This window comes from Ranitomeya variabilis, chromosome 4 (assembly GCF_051348905.1).
Source record: "Ranitomeya variabilis isolate aRanVar5 chromosome 4, aRanVar5.hap1, whole genome shotgun sequence".
Classification (NCBI taxonomy): domain Eukaryota; kingdom Metazoa; phylum Chordata; class Amphibia; order Anura; family Dendrobatidae; genus Ranitomeya; species Ranitomeya variabilis.
In genome coordinates this window covers 722,573,425-722,594,359 of record NC_135235.1, presented here as the reverse complement: position 1 = coordinate 722,594,359, position 20,935 = coordinate 722,573,425, and the positions used below count along the sequence as shown (strand labels likewise).

The following is a 20,935-nucleotide window of genomic DNA, read 5'->3' as shown; positions in this document are numbered from 1 at the left end:
GTTTTGTTTTTGTTTGATTTTTCTAAAGTTTTATTTGCACAAGTTTCTAGAACTGCTGAAATCATGAACAGTGCATGATCCGAACTTCTTGTACATAGTTTGCACCTTATTAAAGGCACTCCCTACTGGTTTTACTTAAAGAAGGACTCTTTGTGAAGATACCACACTGGAACCTTTGCTGAGTATGGACTGGTAGCTTAAGAAGGCGTGCTACCTCATAAAGACTTGGTCCCCTCTTAAAGGGGATGTTCATTTGTTGCGCTTAAACCGTGATATTGCTTTAAGATTGGAAGCAATAATGTCTTGACCAAAGAAAGTGATGATAATGTTTACATGAGAAAGTTATATGTATTTAATTAGTTAAATGTGAAGAAATACTGATGATGTGCTCTGAGAAGTAAAAGGTGAAAGATAAAAGAAGGATGCAGTGGACCCGTAGGGATAGACGTGGTGTCCAGCATGCATGAAAGAAAGAAAGATAATGAGAAGGCTTAGGCTTAATGTTCAAAAGAAAATGTTTTGATAATGATAATAGATAGTTAGGATAGAAGGTAAACCCTGAGTCCTGATAGGAGTCATGTCGAGATGGCTCAGTGCTCTTAAACTGAAAGAAATGGTATGTTCTATACTGTGTATAGTAGCTGAAAAGGCAGTAGGCCCTGGCTGAACGGGGCGGTCCTGTAACCGAAAGGAGAGGCAGTAGGTCTGGTGCCGATAGGACAGGCGGTCCTGCAGATTTAAAGAAGGAGAATGAGAAAGTTAAATTACCTTATAATGTGATTATAGGAAGGTCTTTAGTGGATAAAGAGTGTATGTCCTTAAAGGCGATGTTAAATTATTGTTCAACGATTTTGCACTAAGTAGAATACCCGGTTGGGTAACAGGAGTTATTTATAGCCTGTAATTTATAATGTTAACCATGTTTGTAACGTTCAAGTGTCCTTACCTCCCATAAAGGGAAGCCTGTTCAAGTATACTTATTGTTATTGCACTCAACAAAACTGTATGTCTTTTTGCTAACTTGTATTGTTGTTTTCTTCCCAGTCCCGGAGTACTGTGTTTAACCAGGGGGGAGTGCAGCACCCCAGAGTCCTGGTCGTTGCAGTACTGTGGCTCCGCCACTATGGGGAGCTATGGTGCGTCTGACGGCACTGAAGGAGTTCATCTGATCAGGTATCACAGACACCAATACATTTCACAGCTGGGCCTCCGGGGGGAGCTAAGGGTTCTATTCATTAGGCCACTCCCCACCATAGTGGGTAAACTGGGGGTCAGGCAGGAAGTTAGATCAGAAAGCTGACTGGGTTGGAACCAGGCAACCCCTTGTGGCAGAGGGTGTTGTGGGGGAAGATACAGTAGGGTCTCTGTCAGGGGTGGGATCCTGACAGAGGCTTGGCAACTTGAACGAACGTAACGGGACCGCGCCTGCTCCGGGTAGCGGCGGTGCCCAAGGAAGGACTAGAAGCGAGATAGATTGTGCTGAGTGAGAAACGAGATCAAGCAAAAGGAGTATACCAGTAGGGGTCGTGCTGTAAGACCGGAGCAACACCCTACTGAGGCGCACTACCGGTGGCCGGAACGCCGAGGGAGTATTATAACATTCAGCTTCAAGCAATACTCTAAACAGCGGCAGGACAGTCAGTCTAAGGCGGGCTGTCTAACTTAAATCACCTATGCAGTCTTGGGGGGCAACTTGTGGAGAGGGGCGACTCTAGGGTCCCGGAAGAGCTCCGAGCCTACCCGTCATACGGGTGCCGTCCCAACCAGAACAACAGGGAGGGACGGAGGATTAGAAGAACATCATTTAATCGAGTTGTGAGGGAACTTAAGAAACAGACACAACGGTTGTGGGGACTTTCCGTAAGCACAGCAGGGAAGGACCGCAACACATAGCGCTAGAAGGAAGGCACAGATTTCCACCTGTGAAGAGAACTCTGGAGGTGCCATCAGACCGGCCGGACTTGCGCAGCCTGGTGAACCGTATTCTGGACTGTGGACTCAGAGATCTTCAGTAAAGAGGTAAAGAGACTGCAACCTGGTGTCCTCGTTATTTACTGCACCGCACCACCACTACCATCATCCACTCCTAGTAATCCCCTGTGCGCCCCACGGCAGGGTCACGGACCGGGGCCTAGCCGCCGTGACAACCCCAGAGCAGAGACTCAGAGGCCCGGTACCGGGTACCCCTCGGCCCTGCGGCAGTGGGGGCGCTACATATACACACAAAGAACAGTGGATCAGATGCATGACTAGAGCCCACGTAAAATATTACGTGTCAAGCCATGGACAATCCCCCCTTCTCCAAAATCGTTTCTTCAGATTCCTTAATCAAAAAACAGTTCTGTCCCTGGTAGTGTTGAGCATTCCGATGCTGCAAGTATCGGGTATCGGCCGATACTTGCTGTATCGGAATTCCGATACCGGGATTCCGATACTCTTGTGGTATCGGGTATCGGGTATCGCAACAACATTAATGTTAAAATGTGTAAAAGAGAGAATTAAAATAAAAAATATCGCTATACTCACCTGTCCGACGCAGCCGGGACTTCAGCGAGGGAACCGGCAGCGTTGTTTGTTTAAAATTCGCGCTATTACTTGGTTACGTGAATTCCCGGCTTGTGATTGGTCAGGTCGGCCACGTTGCCGGGACGCGGACCAATCACAGCAAGCCGTGACGAAATTACGTCACGGCTTGCTGTGATTGGTCCGCGTCCCGGCAATATGGCCGCCCTGACCAATCACAAGCCGTGACGTCACGGGAGGCTGGACACGCGCCCATTTTAAAATGAGCGCGTCCAGCCTCCCGGCTTGTGATTGGTTGACCGCGGCGCAACCAATCACAAGCCGTGACGTCACGGGAGGCTGGACACGCGCCCATTTTAAAATGAGCGCGTCCAGCCTCCCGGCTTGTGATTGGTTGACCGCGGCGCAACCAATCACAAGCCATGACGTCACGGGAGGCTGGACACGCGCCCATTTTAAAATGAGCGCGTCCAGCCTCCCGGCTTGTGATTGGTTGACCGCGGCGCAACCAATCACAAGCCGTGACGTCACGGGAGGCTGGACACGCGCCCATTTTAAAATGAGCGCGTGTCCAGCCTCCCATGACGTCACGGCTTGTGATTGGTCAGGGCGGCCATATTGCCGGGACGCGGACCAATCACAGCAAGCCGTGACGTAATTTCGTCACGGCTTGCTGTGATTGGTCCGCGTCCCGGCAACATGGCCGACCTGACCAATCACAAGCCGGGAATTCACGTAACCAAGTAATAGCGCGAATTTTAAACAAACAACGCTGCCGGTTCCCTCGCTGAAGTCCCGGCTGCGTCGGACAGGTGAGTATAGCGATATTTTTTATTTTAATTCTTTCTTTTACACATTTATATGGTTCCCAGGGCCTGAAGGAGAGTTTCCTCTCCTTCAGACCCTGGGAACCATCAGGAATACCGTCCGATACATGAGTCCCATTGACTTGTATTGGTATCGGGTATCGGTATCGGATTGGATCCGATACTTTGCCGGTATCGGCCGATACTTTCCGATACGAATACTTTCAAGTATCGGACGGTATCGCTCAACACTAGTCCCTGGCTTCAGATCTCTCTTGGCAAAAAAGAGAATTGTTGGGGTTTCTCCATCTCCACAATCCAGAACCTTTGGCTTGAGATTGTCAACTATCCCCAAATGATTTATCATCCGTCCAAAAGTGGACGGCATGTCTGGGTGGCAATCACAAGGCACATTGGTGGCATTAATGCAGAATTTTTGTCCTTTATGTTCAAAAAAGTAGATATATGACATTCCTGTCAGTGATCTCTCCAATTCTTCCCCTTTTTTAGAGCTCATGAGTTTTCCATGATAATCACAGACCACCTCTCCCTTTTTAAAAGCATGGGTGGTCTTCACGGTATGCCCGCCTTTGCTGCTGTCCTCTATTATAACTAGTCCTTTCCATTTCTGAGTCCTCACAAGAGCTTTGATCTCCTCTGGAAAGTCGTTTGGCTTCCTCTGCATGGGTGGCTTCCAAGCACGCGTCACTTCTACTATGGTTGGTATATTTGTATTCCATCCCTGTCCTTTCACATAATTTGACAATTGTTTTCTGCTGGGGGATTTCCTGAAAGATTCTAAATACAAAAAAAAATAAATTAGAATAATCAGCAGACATACCGTATTATCCGCTTTATAAGACGCACCCCAAATTATCCTGGCATATATGTCCCCCATCCTGGTATATATGTCCCCCATCCTGGTATATATGTTCCCCATCCTGGTATATATGTCCCCCATCCTGGTATATATGTCCCCCATCCTTGTATATATGTCTGCTATCCTGGTATATATGTCCTCCGTCCTGGTATATATGTTCTCCATCCTGGTATATATGTCTGCTATCCTGGTATATATGTCTACTATTCTGGTATATATGTCCCCCATCCTTGTATATATGTCTACTATCATGGTATATATGTTCTCCATCCTGGTATATATGTCTACAATCCTGGTATGTATGTTCCCCATCCTGGTATATATGTCTACAATCCTGGTATGTATGTTCCCCATCCTGGTATATATGTCCCCCATCCTGGTATATATGTTCTCCATCCTGGTATATATGTTCCCCATCCTGGTATACATGTTCTTCCTCCTGGTATATATATATGTCTACAATCCTGGCATATATGTTCTCCATCCTGGTATATATGTTCCCCATCCTGGTATTCTTCCTCCTGGTATATATATATGTCTACAATCCTAGTATATATGCTCTCTCTCCTAGTACATATGTCCCCATCCTGGTATATATGTTCTCCATCCTTGTATATATGTCCCCCATCCTGGTATATATGTTCTCCATCCTGGTATATATGTTCTCCATCCTTGTATATATGTCCCCCATCCTGGTATATATGTCTGCTATCCTGGTATATGTGTTCTCCATCCTGGTATATATGTTCTCCATCCTTGTATATATGTCCCCCATCCTGGTATATATGTCTCCCATTCTGATATATACCAGGATGGGGGACATATATATCAGAATGGGAGACATATATACCAGGATGGGGGACATATATACAAGGATGGAGAACATATATACCAGGATAGCAGACATAAATACCAGGATGGGGGACATATATACCAGGATGGGGAACATATATATGTCCCCATCCTGGTATATATGTCTATATTCTTGTATATATGGTATATACATTCTCTTGTGTTCAGACTGGCAGAAAATGGCCGCGGAGGCGGTGCATGCGCAGGCTGCGACCCGCGGCCATTTTGTTAAAGTCTGGACACAGCAAGTGTTGCCCCTTGGCAATGTATGCTGGGATATGGATAATGGCGGCGCCCACTGGAAAGTGCCGCAAAGCCCCCCCATGGACTCGTGAAGCCACCGCATGCACCCCCGCAACACCCCACGTTATAATCTGAATTTAAAAAAATTAATCTTAAGACGCACCCCCATTTTACCCCCAGTATGGGGGAAACAAAAGTGCGTCTTACAATCTGAAAAATATGGTGATTTCAGTAAGCACAGGCCTGGAACACTGTGCCATCTACTGCACATAGATTGGAAATGAAAAGAAAGGGAAAAAGCCTTAAACTTACCAGCAGCATCTTCTACTCTTAATCTTTTCTGAATACCGATCCATTTATTTAGCAGAAACTTTGCATGTTTCAGGTTTACTTGTTTACATAGCTTCATCGATGGTGGTGAAGTATTGATCCCTACAGGGCACCTATCCATCAGCCTCTGGTACAAGAACTGGCGCGGACCCTCACTTTCCTCGCTGCCTCTCTCCCTCGTCACTTTGGCACTCTCTGCTCGGACCTTCGCCGCTGGTCCTCATCCTCTTGGTGACATTTCTGTGAAGTGAAAATGAGGTTAGGTGAAGGGGTTTTCAAGGACTTTTATCATTGACCTATTTGAATGCCTCTGTCTTGACATTAGCATATGGTGTATATTCTGAATGAGCATGGTGGAAACGTCACGGAAATTACTGGAATGAGCAAGGCCATTGAGCTCAAATCTGATACTATGGGAGGTAGTTGGTATTTGGTTAGTGCTCTTACCCAGATGTTTCTCCTTCCTCGTTTTCCTTCATTTTCATCAATTTTTTCATCCCCTCAACCAAATCTGGGGTGAAAATCTGGTCCTTAAGGTCCCCATAATATACATAGTTATCCGTTAAGGATCTACTGTCCTGTGACATCTCATCTGCCCAATGCTCATACGCAGACGTTGCCATCTTCCATGTCACAAGGGGCAGGTTGAACCTGAGAAGACAGAAATGGTCAGTATGGGTAAAGGCCCCTTTACATGCAGAGATGGAGATCTCTGGTTGTAGAGAAATCATGAACATACCGTTCCTAATGTACATGACCACAAACCTGCCACCGATTGTCCACAATTTTGCTGCACTCGCCGATCTGCCAAACACTCCTTGAACAATTGTCTGTTTTTATAGGGCCTCTAAGACTATATTGAAAATGTGTCCATGTATTCGAAAATAAAAATGAGTTGCCTGGAGCCACGAAGCACAGAACATCTTTACCTGAGCAATTTAAGACGCCAAAACTGTGCTCAGATTGGTTTCTATGGGCAACATAGACAATAGTGTTTTTTTTTCCTCCTTTGCCTTATTTTCAAAAATAAGACCCTTCCACTTACTTGTTATGGAAGCGCTCCAGGTCTTTTGTGGGATTTTTAACTTCCTGGCCAGTTAGAGAAAGAAAAAACTGCTGCACGGTGGTTGATTGCGGTTTCTCAAGTGTTGGCCGTATCTTCTCGAAATACGTGCTAAAAAGCTGTTGGTGAAACATTGGGTTATGGATTTGATTCTTCTATATACTCTCCATGTTCCTCCTAGGATTTCTACCACTTACATGCTCCTCCTCACTGTCCATTATAACTACATCACGTCTTGTGTAAACCGCTGCGTATGATCGTTCATCGTTGTCTTGTACCTGCTTCCTTTGCAGCCATTCTTTTACCTGTAGGATATGAACCAAAGACAATCCATTACATATGACCCAGCGACATATCTGTGAATAACTGGAAGGAGCTTACTGTTAGTTTTTTTGGTACAGATGGTCTACGCCTGTGTCTTAAAATGAGGACTGCCGTGAGGTAGTATCCAACGAGAGCCTTGTCAGTGTCACTAATTATTTGGTCCGACCTTGCCTTCTCAAAGATTGTGGTCACATTTTTTTTAGACGCTTGTAGTATTTTGCAGCATTCTGTGTTTGTGAGTGGCAGGGTACCCAACCTGTACGTGTGATGGAGAGAAACAAAGACAAGTTTTAATAATAATAATAAAAATAATAATCAATATACCTAATTTGGACGTGTCTGTGCACAATGAGTCATCCACAGCTGAACAGTTACTTAGGATCCATAGTTACTACCACTAGCAGCTAACTGCCTGGGCGTAACCATGGATACCTAAGGAGAGAGGCTCTCCCTGGTGGCGAGTTAAGGCATAAGCCTTTTTTGCAACACTGAGGCAACAGTGTGAGGCAACATTGCAAAGATGGATCAAATTGAGTGCGCTGCTGCGCGTAGAGAAGCCAATCGCATACGGATTCATAACCTGCGTCTTAATGAAACAGAAGATGAATGAAATTGCCGAAGAACTGCTGATGCAGCCCGACAGAGGGCGGCCAGAGCAAGAGAAACGAATGAAGTAACTGAACCACAGAGCATCTAATGCTGCACGACAACGAGCAACACACAATGCACAAAGTGATACACATACTTCACAAAAAAGAGAACAAGATAGAATACGTGTCCAAAATGCCAGAGCCTCTCGACGATGGCAAGTTACATTTGCCGCTAGAGGACTTCTCAATCAAATTGATGAGACACGTATTGAAGAGCACTATGCTGGCAATCTGACATTTCGATGTCACTTCTGCCAATCTAAAAATTTCAACGATGAAATGGCGCAGGACAAAACATTCGCTTCCTGCTGCAAGAGAGGGCGCATTCAATTACGTCCCATTCGTATGGATGATCAATTAGTCAAGTTGATGACAGGAGCGCATCAGTACTCCAATAACTTTATGGCTAATATAAGGCAATACAATAGCTCGCTTGCTTTGGCATCAATGAGAGCACAAGTAGCGCCACCTCCTGGGCATGGTCCATACTGTTGTCAAATTCATGGACAAATTTACCACAGAACTGCCGCATTGCATCCCGCTGTGGGTAGTACTCCCAAGTTTGCCCAGATTTATATCTTGGACAGTGAAGAAGCATTAAGTACAAGAAGTCAAGCAAATAAAAAGTGCCTCCCAGCACGGCTATCATCTCTTGGAGAGAAAATGAAAGCAATTAACCCACTCGCAAGAGCCTTCACAATGATGAGGGAATTTGTAAGAGAGGAAGAGAGGATTGCTGGATTAGAAAATCACAATCCACTTGAAATAACAATGTCAATTATAAATGACTACAACGATGACCAGAGGCGCCACAATGCACCAAGGTGCAATGAAGTAGCTATAATTTATCAAAATGCAATGGGTGAACCCCTATTTAATAGGAACATCAGAGTTCACCTCAAAAGTGAAAACCAAACTGTTCAAATCAGCTTTCTTCACAGAAAGTGTGATGCAATGACATATCCACTTCTATTCCCATATGGGGACAGTGGATGGACAATAAATGTGACAACTCCAATTGCCCTAAGTGTGTAACATCAAGGAATTGGTAACATTCATCTACCATCCATACCAGTGGATCAAGATCGACAAGAAAAAAAATCACCCTGTTGCAGTACTATGCATACAGGCTTGCCATTCGTGACGAGTTCAATCCCCTTTTAAATGCTGGGAAGTTGACGCAACAATTTATCGTTGACAGTTACGTCAAAATTGAATCCCACAGGAATGAATATATAAAACAAAATCAAAAGGCATTACGTGTCGACAGTCATGCCGGCGTTATGGATCACATCCATAATGCTGAATTACACCAAGAGCTAAAATCTGGGACACCAGTAATTTTACCGTTCACTTTCATTGGAAGCCAATCAATGTTGAGATATGTGCTTCAATAAAAAGTGTTAAATAGCTTATCAAATATGTATACAAAGGACATGACTGTGCCAATATCACGTCTGATACATTAAACTGGAATTAACCAGCCATGTACCTAGATTCTTGGTATATAAGCGCCCCTGAGGGCATGCGGAGAAGCAGAAAAAATAAAATGTATGATGCTTCACATACCATTAAAAGGCTTGCTGTTCACCTTGAAAACATGCAGCAAGTGTTTTTCGAAGATGGTAATGTGGATATGGTTATTTCAGACTCAAAAGAATCTACTCTGCAGGCTTATTTTGAGCTAAAGAGAGTTGATGCTTCCGCCCATCAGTATTTGTACAGTGAAATCCCTGAACACTATGTCTGGGATAGAAAAGCTGTACCAGAAGGGCTCAATTTGGGAAAACAATTGCCCGAATGTATACAGTCTCTTTAACAGATGGTGAGCTGTATTACCCAAGACTCCTTTTACTTCAGTCTTATTCTGACTTAAAGGGAAGGTGCCATCAAAAACATTTTTTTTCCAGCGATTGAAAAAATGTAAAGAATTAATGTTTACATTTTCTTAAAAAATATTATCATTTGTTTTTAATTTAGTAAAATATGAAAAATAATTTTAAAAGGTTTGGCATTTCCACTTTTAAACACTAGGGGGAGCAGCTAATGAAATTTGACAAAAACCTAGTGTACAACTAGCTCACATTACAGCACTGCAGTAATTATGGGCTGAGTCTGCTGACGTGTGTGATGTCTCCTCTCCTCCCCTTCTGGTGTTTGCTAGGGGATGAGAGGATTCAGGAACACAGTGCGGAGCCATTTTGTTGGTGACTGCAAAGTTATACTGACAAGTAGACAGTCACCGAGGATGGCAGGCAGCAAGGATTCTGGGAGATATATGGTGGAGGGAGCAGGGTGACAGCAGCACAGAGTATTTCAGGAGAGCAGTGTGCTGGTCTATGGGGGGCACCCTGTTTGGTGCGCGGAGCAGCCAGGGATTGTACATAGAGCGCTGTCTTTTATACACATGGATGGACCGTCTCCTCAGAAATCCAGGAAACATTTCTGCTGATTGATGGCCTGTTCTGATCCAGACTTTGCATGCAAAGACCCCATTCCCCTCCTCAGATCCTGTCCTGGCGATGTGTGAAAGCGAGGTGACAGGCGCAGTCCGGGGTGATGCTGGGAAGGAAATGTAGCCATATAGTAACGATAAACATGAGACCCCTCTCTTCAGCTGCCTCACCAGCCCTCCCCTCACTGCACCTAACTGGAGGTCATGCTGCCCCCTCTATTACCCCAGACCCGCGTGCAGCTGCTCAACCGGAATCACCCTAGATTGGGTCCCCTTTCTGCAGATAATACTTCCATAGTGTTCTCACATAATACCGCCATATAGATCACACATAATACCGCCAGTGTTCTCACATAATACCGCCATATAGAGCACACAATACCGCCGTATAGAGCACACATAATACTGTCGTATAGATCGCAAATAATGACGCCATAGTGTTCTCACATAATACCGCCATATAGAGGACACATAATAGTGCCATATAGAGCACACATAATACCGCCATATAGAGCACACATAATACCACCATAGAGAGCATACCGCCATATAGAGCACACATAATACCGCCATATAGAGCACACAATACCGCCATATACTTCACACATAATACCGTCATATAGATCTCACATAATACCACCAGTGTTCTCACATATCGCCATATAGATCACACATAATACCGCCATATACATCACACATAATACCGCCATATACATCACACATAGTACCGCCATATACTTCTCACATAACGACGCCATATAGATCTCACATAATACCGCTATATAGAGCATACCGCCATATAGAGCACACATAATACCGCCATATAGAGCACACATAATGCTGCCATATATTGCACACATAATACCGCCATATAGAGCATACCGCCATATTGAGCACACATAATACAGAGCACACAATACCGCAATATACTTCACACATAATACCGCCATATACTTCACACATAATACCGTCATATAGATCTCACATAATACCGCCATATAGATCACACATAATACCGCCATATAGAGCACACATAATACCGCCATATAGAGAACACATAATACCGCCATATAGAGCACACATAATACCGCCATATAGAGCACACATAATACCGCCATATAGAGCACACATAATACCGCCATATAGAGCACACATAATACCGCCATATAGAGCACACATAATACCGCCATATAGAGCACACATAATACCGCCATATAGAGCATACCGCCATATAGAGCACACATAATACCGCCATATAGAGCACACATAATATCTCCATATAGATAACTCATAATACTGCCATATAGAGCACACAATACCGCCGTATAGAGCACACATAATACCGTCATATAGATCTCACATAATACCGCCATATAGATCACACATAATACCGCCATATAGAGCACACACAATACCGCCATATAGAGCACACAATACCGCCATACAGAGCACACAATACCGCCATACAGAGCACACAATACCGCCATACAGAGCACACAATACCGCAATATACTTCTCACATAATACCGCCATATAGATCACACATAATACCGCCAGTGTTCTCACATAATACCGCCATATAGAGCACACAATACCACCGTATAGAGCACACATAATACTGTCCTATAGTTCTCACATAATACCATCATATAGATCGCAAATAATGACGCCATAGTGTTCTCACATAATACCGCCATATAGAGGACACATAATAGTGCCATATAGAGCACACATAATACCGCCATATAGAGCACACATAATACCACCATAGAGAGCATACCGCCATATAGAGCACACATAATACCGCCATATAGAGCACACAATACCGCCATATACTTCACACATAATACCGTCATATAGATCTCACATAATACCACCAGTGTTCTCACATATCGCCATATAGATCACACATAATACCGCCATATACATCACACATAATACCGCCATATACATCACACATAGTACCGCCATATACTTCTCACATAACGACGCCATATAGATCTCACATAATACCGCTATATAGAGCATACCGCCATATAGAGCACACCGCCATATAGAGCACACATAATACCGCCATATAGAGCACACATAATGCTGCCATATATTGCACACATAATACCGCCATATAGAGCATACCGCCATATTGAGCACACATAATACAGAGCACACAATACCGCAATATACTTCACACATAATACCGCCATATACTTCACACATAATACCGTCATATAGATCTCACATAATACCGCCATATAGAGCACACATAATACCGCCATATAGAGCACACATAATACCGCCATATAGAGCACACATAATACCGCCATATAGAGCACACATAATACCGCCATATAGAGCACACATAATACCGCCATATAGAGCACACATAATACCGCCATATAGAGCATACCGCCATATAGAGCACACATAATACCGCCATATAGAGCACACATAATATCTCCATATAGATAACTCATAATACTGCCATATAGAGCACACAATACCGCCGTATAGAGCACACATAATACCGTCATATAGATCTCACATAATACCGCCATATAGATCACACATAATACCGCCATATAGAGCACACATAATACCGCCATATAGAGCACACAATACCGCCATACAGAGCACACAATACCGCCATACAGAGCACACAATACCGCCATACAGAGCACACAATACCGCAATATACTTCACACATAATACCGCCATATACTTCACACATAATACCGTCATATAGATCACACAATACTTGGCGGCATAATGTGTGATTATATATATATATATATATATATATATATAATATCTCGGCATAATGTGTGGACTTTATGGGAGTATTATGTGATAAATATATATAGCGGCATTATACGTGATCCATATGGTATTGTGCTGCTCTAGGGAGGTCAGAGACGTATGGTGGAAGGAGCAGGGTGACAGGGGCACAGAGTATTTCAGGAGAGCAGTGTACTAATCTATGGGGGGGAGGGTGTGCTCACACTCACACGCTCCCAACTGTATACTTAGCCTTTACTGGCTATTAAAATGGGGGACACCCCCCCAAAAAAAGATGCGGAGCCCCCTATAATTAATAACCATCAAATACTATGCAGACAGCTGCGGGCTGACATTAATATCCTAGGAAGGGGCCATGGATATTGTCCCCCCCAAGCTACAAACATCAGCTCTCAGCCGCCTTTTACATGCGCCTTTTCCGGCGCTTTGCCTGGCAATTTCCACTTGCCCTGTAGCGGTAGCAAGTGGGGTTCACATTTATGGGGTTAATGTCACCTCCATATTGTCCGGTGACATCAAGCCCACGGCTTAGTAATGGAGAGGCGTCTATGAGGCACACATCCATTACTAATCCTATAGTTGTATTGTAAATAAAGACTCGGCCAGAATAAAGTCCTTTATTAATCTTTTTTAAACCATACCGAATGCGTAATCCTCGACTCCCTCATCTCCCACAACAAAAATAATAAACCACAATGGGGAAAGACACGCAGGGGGGAGAGGAGTGCATAGGAGAGGATTAGATACTGACTGCTGAGCCGTGTATCTAATCCTGGCCTGTGTGATACCGACTGCTGAGCCGTGTATCTAATCCTGTCCTGTGTGATACCGACCGCTGAGCCGTGTATCTAATCCTGTCCTGTGTGATAACGACTGCTGAGCCGCGTATGTAATCCTCCCCGTGTGATACTGACTGCTGAGCCGTGTATCTCATCCTATCCTGTGTGATACCGACTGCTGAGCTGTGTATCTAATCCTGTCCTGTGTGATACCGACTGCTGAGCCGTGTATGTAATCCTGTCCTGTGTGATACCGACTGCTGAGCCGCGTATGTAATCCTCCCCGTGTGATACTGACTGCTGAGCCGTGTAGCTAATCCTATCCTGTGTGATACCGACTGCTGAGCCGTGTATCTAATCCTTTCCTGTGTGATACCGACTGCTGAGCCGTGTATCTAATCCTGTCCTGTGTGATACCGACTGCTGAGCCGTGTATCTAATCCTCCCCGTGTGATACCGACTGCTGAGCCGTGTATCTAATCCTGTCCTGTGTGATACCGACTGCTGAGCCGTGTATCTAATCCTGTCCTGTGTGATACCGACTGCTGAGCCGTGTATCTAATCCTGTCCTGTGTGATACCGACTGCTGAGCCGTGTATCTAATCCTGTCCTGTGTGATACTGACTGCTGAGGACACAGTACACAGGACAGGATTAGCTACACAGGACTAGATTAGCTACACAGGACTAGATTAGCTACACAGGACTAGATTAGCTACACAGGACAGAGGTAGCAGTGGTAGGTGTATATAGAGGCAGGTAGCAGTGGTATATAGAGGCAGATAGTGGTATATAGAGGCAGGTAGCAGTGGCAGGTGGTATATAGAGGCAGGTAGCAGTGGTATATAGAGGCAGGTAGCAGTGGTATACAGAGGCAGGTAGCAGTGGTATACAGAGGCAGGTAGCAGTGGTATACAGAGGCAGGTAGCAGTGGTATACAGAGGCAGGTAGCAGTGGTATACAGAGGCAGGTAGCAGTGGTATACAGAGGCAGGTAGCAGTGGTATACAGAGGCAGGTAGCAGTGGTATACAGAGGCAGGTAGCAGTGGTATACAGAGGCATGTAGCAGTGGTATACAGAGGCAGGTAGCAGTGGTATACAGAGGCAGGTAGCAGTGGTATACAGAGGCAGGTAGCAGTGGTATACAGAGGCAGGTAGCAGTGGTATACAGAGGCAGGTAGCAGTGGTATACAGAGGCAGGTAGCAGTGGTATACAGAGGCAGGTAGCAGTGGTATACAGAGGCAGGTAGCAGTGGTATACAGAGGCAGGTAGCAGTAGTATACAGAGGCAGGTAGCAGTGGTATACAGAGGCAGGTAGCAGTGGTATATAGAGGCAGGTAGCAGTGGTAAGTGGTATATAGAGGCAGGTAGCAGTGGTAGGTGGTATATAGAGGCAGGTAGCAGTGGTATATAGAGGCAGGTAGCAGTGGTATACAGAGGCAGGTAGCAGTGGTATACAGAGGCAGGTAGCAGTGGTATACAGAGGCAGGTAGCAGTGGTATACAGAGGCAGGTAGCAGTGGTATACAGAGGCAGGTAGCAGTGGTATACAGAGGCATGTAGCAGTGGTATACAGAGGCAGGTAGCAGTGGTATACAGAGGCAGGTAGCAGTGGTATACAGAGGCAGGTAGCAGTGGTATACAGAGGCAGGTAGCAGTGGTATACAGAGGCAGGTAGCAGTGGTATACAGAGGCAGGTAGCAGTGGTATACAGAGGCAGGTAGCAGTGGTATACAGAGGCAGGTAGCAGTGGTATACAGAGGCAGGTAGCAGTAGTATACAGAGGCAGGTAGCAGTGGTATACAGAGGCAGGTAGCAGTGGTATATAGAGGCAGGTAGCAGTGGTAAGTGGTATATAGAGGCAGGTAGCAGTGGTAGGTGGTATATAGAGGCAGGTAGCAGTGGTATATAGAGGCAGGTAGCAGTGGTATATAGAGGCAGGTAGCAGTGGTAAGTGGTATATAGAGGCAGGTAGCAGTGATAGGTGCTATATAGAGGCAGGTAGCAGTGGTAGGTGGTATATTGGGGCAGGCAGCAGTGGTATATAGGGGCAGGTAGCAGTGGTACGTGGTATATAGGGGCAGGCAGCAGTGGTATATAGGGGCAGGTAGCAGTGGTAGGTGGTATATTGGGGCAGGTAGCAGTGGTATTTAGGGGCAGGTAGCTGTGGTAGGTGGTATATAGGGGCTGGTAGCAGTGGAATATAGAGGCAGGTAGCAGTGGTATACAGAGGCAGGTAGCAGTGGTATACAGAGGCAGGTAGCAGTGGTATACAGAGGCAGGTAGCAGTGGTATACAGAGGCAGGTAGCAGTGGTATACAGAGGCAGGTAGCAGTGGTATACAGAGGCAGGTAGCAGTGGTATACAGAGGCAGGTAGCAGTGGTATACAGAGGCAGGTAGCAGTGGTATACAGAGGCAGGTAGCAGTGGTATACAGAGGCAGGTAGCAGTGGTATACAGAGGCATGTAGCAGTGGTATATAGAGGCAGGTAGCAGTGGTATACAGAGGCAGGTAGCAGTGGTATACAGAGGCAGGTAGCAGTGGTATACAGAGGCAGGTAGCAGTGGTATACAGAGGCAGGTAGCAGTGGTATACAGAGGCAGGTAGCAGTGGTATACAGAGGCAGGTAGCAGTGGTATACAGAGGCAGGTAGCAGTAGTATACAGAGGCAGGTAGCAGTGGTATACAGAGGCAGGTAGCAGTGGTATATAGAGGCAGGTAGCAGTGGTAAGTTGTATATAGAGGCAGGTAGCAGTGGTAGGTGGTATATAGAGGCAGGTAGCAGTGGTATATAGAGGCAGGTAGCAGTGGTATATAGAGGCAGGTAGCAGTGGTAAGTGGTATATAGAGGCAGGTAGCAGTGGTAGGTGCTATATAGAGGCAGGTAGCAGTGGTGGGTGGTATATTGGGGCAGGCAGCAGTGGTATATAGGGGCAGGTAGCAGTGGTACGTGGTATATAGGGGCAGGCAGCAGTGGTATATAGGGGCAGGTAGCAGTGGTAGGTGGTATATTGGGGCAGGTAGCAGTGGTAGGTGGTATATAGGGGGTGGTAGGTGGTATATAGGGGCAGGTAGCAGTGGTAGGTGGTATATAAGGGACAGTAGCAGTAGTAGGTGGTATATAGGGGCAGGTAGCAGTGGTAGGTGGTATATAGGGGGTGGTAGGTGGTATATAGGGGCAGGTAGCAGTGGTAGGTGGTATATAAGGGACAGTAGCAGTAGTAGGTGGTATATAGGGGCAGGTAGCAGTGGTAGGTGGTATATAGGGGGTGGTAGGTGGTATATAGGGGCAGGTAGCAGTGGTATATAGGGGCAGGTAGCAGTAGTAGGTGGTATATAGGGGCAGGCAGCAGTGGTAGGTGGTATATAGGGTCAGGTAGCAGTGGTAGGTGGCAGTGGCGTAACTACAAAGTTATGGGCCCCGGTGCGAACTTCCAAATGGGGCCCCCCCCCGCCATAAAATTCAATGTAAGCCCCATAGAATACAATGCAGCCCCCCTCATAGTATAATGCAGCCCCTCCATACAGGGGCAGTGACAAAGACACGAGCAAATGGTGACGAGGGGGCAGAGGAGAGGGAACAAGGGGGCAAGGAAGACAGGCACTAGGGGACACATGGGGGCTAGGAGGCAGGGGAGAAGGATACAAGGGGTCTAGTGGGCAAGGGAGACTGACACAAAGGGCACACGGGGACTAGTGGACAAGAGAGACTGGCACACGGGGACACGGACTAGTGGGCAAGGGAGACTGACACACGGGGAATAGTGGGCAAGGGAGACTGATACAAGGGGACTAGTGGGCAATGGAGACTGACACACGGGGAATAGTGGGCAAGGGAGACTGATACAAGGGGACTAGTGGGCAATGGAGACTGACACACAGGGACAAGGACAAGGGAGACAGGCACAAGGGGACACATAGGGACTAGTGAGCAAGAGACTGACACAAGGGGACAAGGGATACAAGCACAAGGGGACACACAGGGACAAGTGGGAAAGGGAGACTGACACACAGGGACTAGTGGGCAAAGGAGACTGACACAAGCACAAGGGGACAAAGGAGACTGACACAAGCACAAGGGGACATAGGAGACAGGCACATGGGGACACACAGGGACTAATGGGCAAGGGAGACTGGCACACGGGGACACAAGCATAAGGGAGACAGGCTCAAGGGGACACACAGGGACTAATGGGCAAGGGAGACTGGCACACGGGGACAAGGGACACAAGCATAAGGGGACAAGGGAGACAGGCACATGGGGACACACAGGGACTAATGGGCAAGGGAGACTGGCACATGGGGACACAAGCATAAGGGAGACAGGCTCAAGGGGACTCACGGCCCCCTGACCTGCCAGAGCCGCTTGCAGCTGCGACCGTAGTAGTTACGCCGCTGCCTCACACACACACATACTACAGATATCACACACACACTACAGATATCACACACACACATCATACTACAGATATCACACACACACACACACATCAGTTATTACACACACTACAGATATCACACACACACTACAGTTATCACACACACACACACTACAGATATCACACACACACAGACATACTACAGATATCACACACACACACACAATACTACAGATATCACACACACACACACACACTACAGATATCACACACACACACACACTACAGATATCACACACACACACACACACACACACACACACACACTACAGATATCACACACACACACACATACACACACTACAGATATCACACACACACACACATCATACTACAGATATCACACACATACTACAGTTATCACACACACACTACAGATACCACACACACACACACACCAGAGATACCAGCTCATATACACAACTCACAATCTCCTCTCTGGTACAGGGGTGGCTGATGTAAACCGGCTGCAGCTCCTCAGCTTCTCCTGACTAAGGCTAGTTTCACACTAGCGTCGGGAACAACCCGTCGCTGTGCGTCGGGCCGACGTTCCCGACGCTAGTGTGGTCTCCACCGCACAACGGGGGCAGCGGATGCATTTTTCCCATGCATCCGCTGCCCCATTGTGAGGTGCGGGGAAGTGCGGGGAGGTGGGGGCGGAGTTCCGGCCGCGCATGCGCGGTCGGAAAAAGTGGACCGTCGGGAGCAAAAAACGTTACATGTAAGGTTTTTTTCTCCCGACGGTCCACTACCACACGCCCAAGCGTCGCAAAACGGACGCAACGTTTGGCAATGCGTCGCAAATGCGTCGCTAATGTTAGTCTATGACGAAAAAACGTATCCAGCAAGAACTTTTGCTGGATGCGTATTTTCGGCAAAACGACGCATTTGCGACGTATTGCAGTTAACGCTAGTGTGAAACTAGCCTAAAGCGGCTCTGTCCCGCACCTCCCCCCTGCTCTCGCCTTCTGTCCCGGGGTTATTTTGGCTTTCTCTTAAAGGGAACCTGTCACCCCGTTTTTTCCGTATGAGATAAAAATACTGTTAAATAGGGCCTGAGCTGTGCATTGCAACAGTGTATTTTGTGGACCCAGATTCCCCAACTATGCTGCAGAAATACGTTACCAAAGTAGTCGTTTTCGCCTGTCAATCAGGCTGGTCTGTTCAGATGGGCGTGGTGTCTTCCCCCAGATCTTGCTTAGTTTTCCGTTGGTGGCGTAGTGGTGTGCGCATGCCCAAGGTCCCAAATCCACTGCACAGGGGAGTGAAAATAGCGTGATGTGCGACATTTCATTGGTGATCGGTGGGGGCGGCCATCTTCCTTTGGCCGCGCGTGCGCAGAAGCGGCGCTCTGCTGGCCGCGGCTTCAGGAAAATGGCCGCAGGATGCCGCGCGTGCCCAGATGGAGATCGCGGCGGCCATTTTCCTGAAGCAGAGATGCGACACCTCGTACACACCCGACTCCGCTCCGTACACCCCCGACTCCGCTCCGTACACCTCGTACACACACGGCTCCGCTCCGTACACCTTGTACACACCCGGCTCCGCTCCGTACACCTCGTACACACCCGGCTCCGCTCCGTACACCTCGTACACACCCGGCTCCGCTCCGTACACCTCGTACACACCCGGCTCCGCTCCGTACACCTCGTACACACACGGCTCCGCTCCATACACCTCGTACACACACGGCTCCGCTCCGTACACCTCGTACACACACGGCTCCGCTCCGTACACCTCGTACACACCCGGCTCCGCTCCGTACACCTCGTACACACCCGGCTCCGCTCCGTACACCTCGTACACACCCGGCTCCGCTCCGTACACCTCGTACACACCCGGCTCCGCTCCGTACACCTCGTACACACCCGGCTCCGCTCCGTACACACCCAGCTCTGCTCCGTACACCTCATACACACCCAGCTCTGCTCCGTACACCTCATGCACACCCGGCTCTGCTCCGTACACCTCATGCACACCCGGCTCTGCTCCGTACACCTCATGCACACCCGGCTCCGCTCCGTACACCTCATACACACCCGGCTCTGCTCCGTACACCTCATGCACACCCAGCTCTGCTCCGTACACCTCATGCACACCCAGCTCTGCTCCGTACACCTCATACACACCCGGCTCCGCTCCGTACACCTCATACACACCCGGCTCCGCTCTGTACACCTCATACACACACTGCTCTGCTACATCCACCCAAACCCCTCCTGACCTCACACAAAAGCTTACCCTCCTCCAGCATGATGACAACCAGCACTGCACTACTGTCCTGCACTACACGGAAGCCCTTGATCATGTGACTCCAACTCCTCCCCTCCTGTGACCTCATCACAGGTCCTGTGCGCACAGAGCAGTGGCAGCTATAGTAGTGGTGTGCGGCTCTCTGCGGTGGAGGGGCTCTGCTGCGGGTCAAGTGCAGTCCCACCCGTGATCGCGAGTGCACGCGCAGCAGGGCCTGTAAGGAAGAATTATTTAAAGGGCCGGCGGCCCATTTTGTAGCTTAGAGTTCTTAGGAGCCCGCCCAGTCTGCTGGACTGGGTGGGCCCCTAAGCACTGCGGGCCCCGTCGCAATTGCGACCCCTGCGACCGCGGTAGTTACGCCCCTGGTAGGTGGTATATAGGGGCAGGTAGCAGTGGTAGGTGGTATATAGGTGCAGGTAGCAGTGGTAGGTGGTATATAGGGGCAGGTAGCAGTGGTAGGTGGTATATAGGGGCAGGTAGCAGTGGTAGGTGGTATATAGGGGCAGGTAGCAGTAGTAGGTGGTATATAGGTGCAGGTAGCA

General features: G+C 47.4%; 2 protein-coding genes across 2 annotated transcripts in view; both read right to left on the bottom strand.

Annotated features, from left to right (window-relative positions):
* LOC143766657 (uncharacterized) overlaps positions 1-20,935 on the bottom strand; it is a 1,190,188-nt gene that overhangs the window by 734,558 nt on the left and 434,695 nt on the right. The window lies entirely within an intron of this gene.
* LOC143769340 (uncharacterized) lies at positions 3,594-7,267 on the bottom strand. The gene is made up of 6 exons (XM_077257824.1): positions 7,079-7,267; positions 6,895-7,002; positions 6,680-6,816; positions 6,082-6,285; positions 5,617-5,874; positions 3,594-4,127 (listed from the first exon to the last, which is right to left on the bottom strand). The coding sequence occupies exons 2-5, from the start codon at positions 6,913-6,915 to the stop codon at positions 5,787-5,789; spliced, it is 450 nt and encodes a 149-aa protein (XP_077113939.1). The 5' UTR covers positions 6,916-7,002; positions 7,079-7,267; the 3' UTR covers positions 3,594-4,127; positions 5,617-5,786.

What these genes read in the sequence shown, in the direction of transcription:
- LOC143769340 (XM_077257824.1), bottom strand. Translation starts at nt 6,915, where the DNA reads ATGGACAGTGAGGAGGAGCAT. An exon ending in TGGACAGTGAGGAGGAGCAT is followed by an intron (nt 6,817 to 6,894) that starts GTAAGTGGTAGA and finishes TTTCACCAACAG; the next exon opens with CTTTTTAGCACGTATTTCGA. An exon ending in CTGGAGCGCTTCCATAACAA is followed by an intron (nt 6,286 to 6,679) that starts GTAAGTGGAAGG and finishes CTGTCTTCTCAG; the next exon opens with GTTCAACCTGCCCCTTGTGA.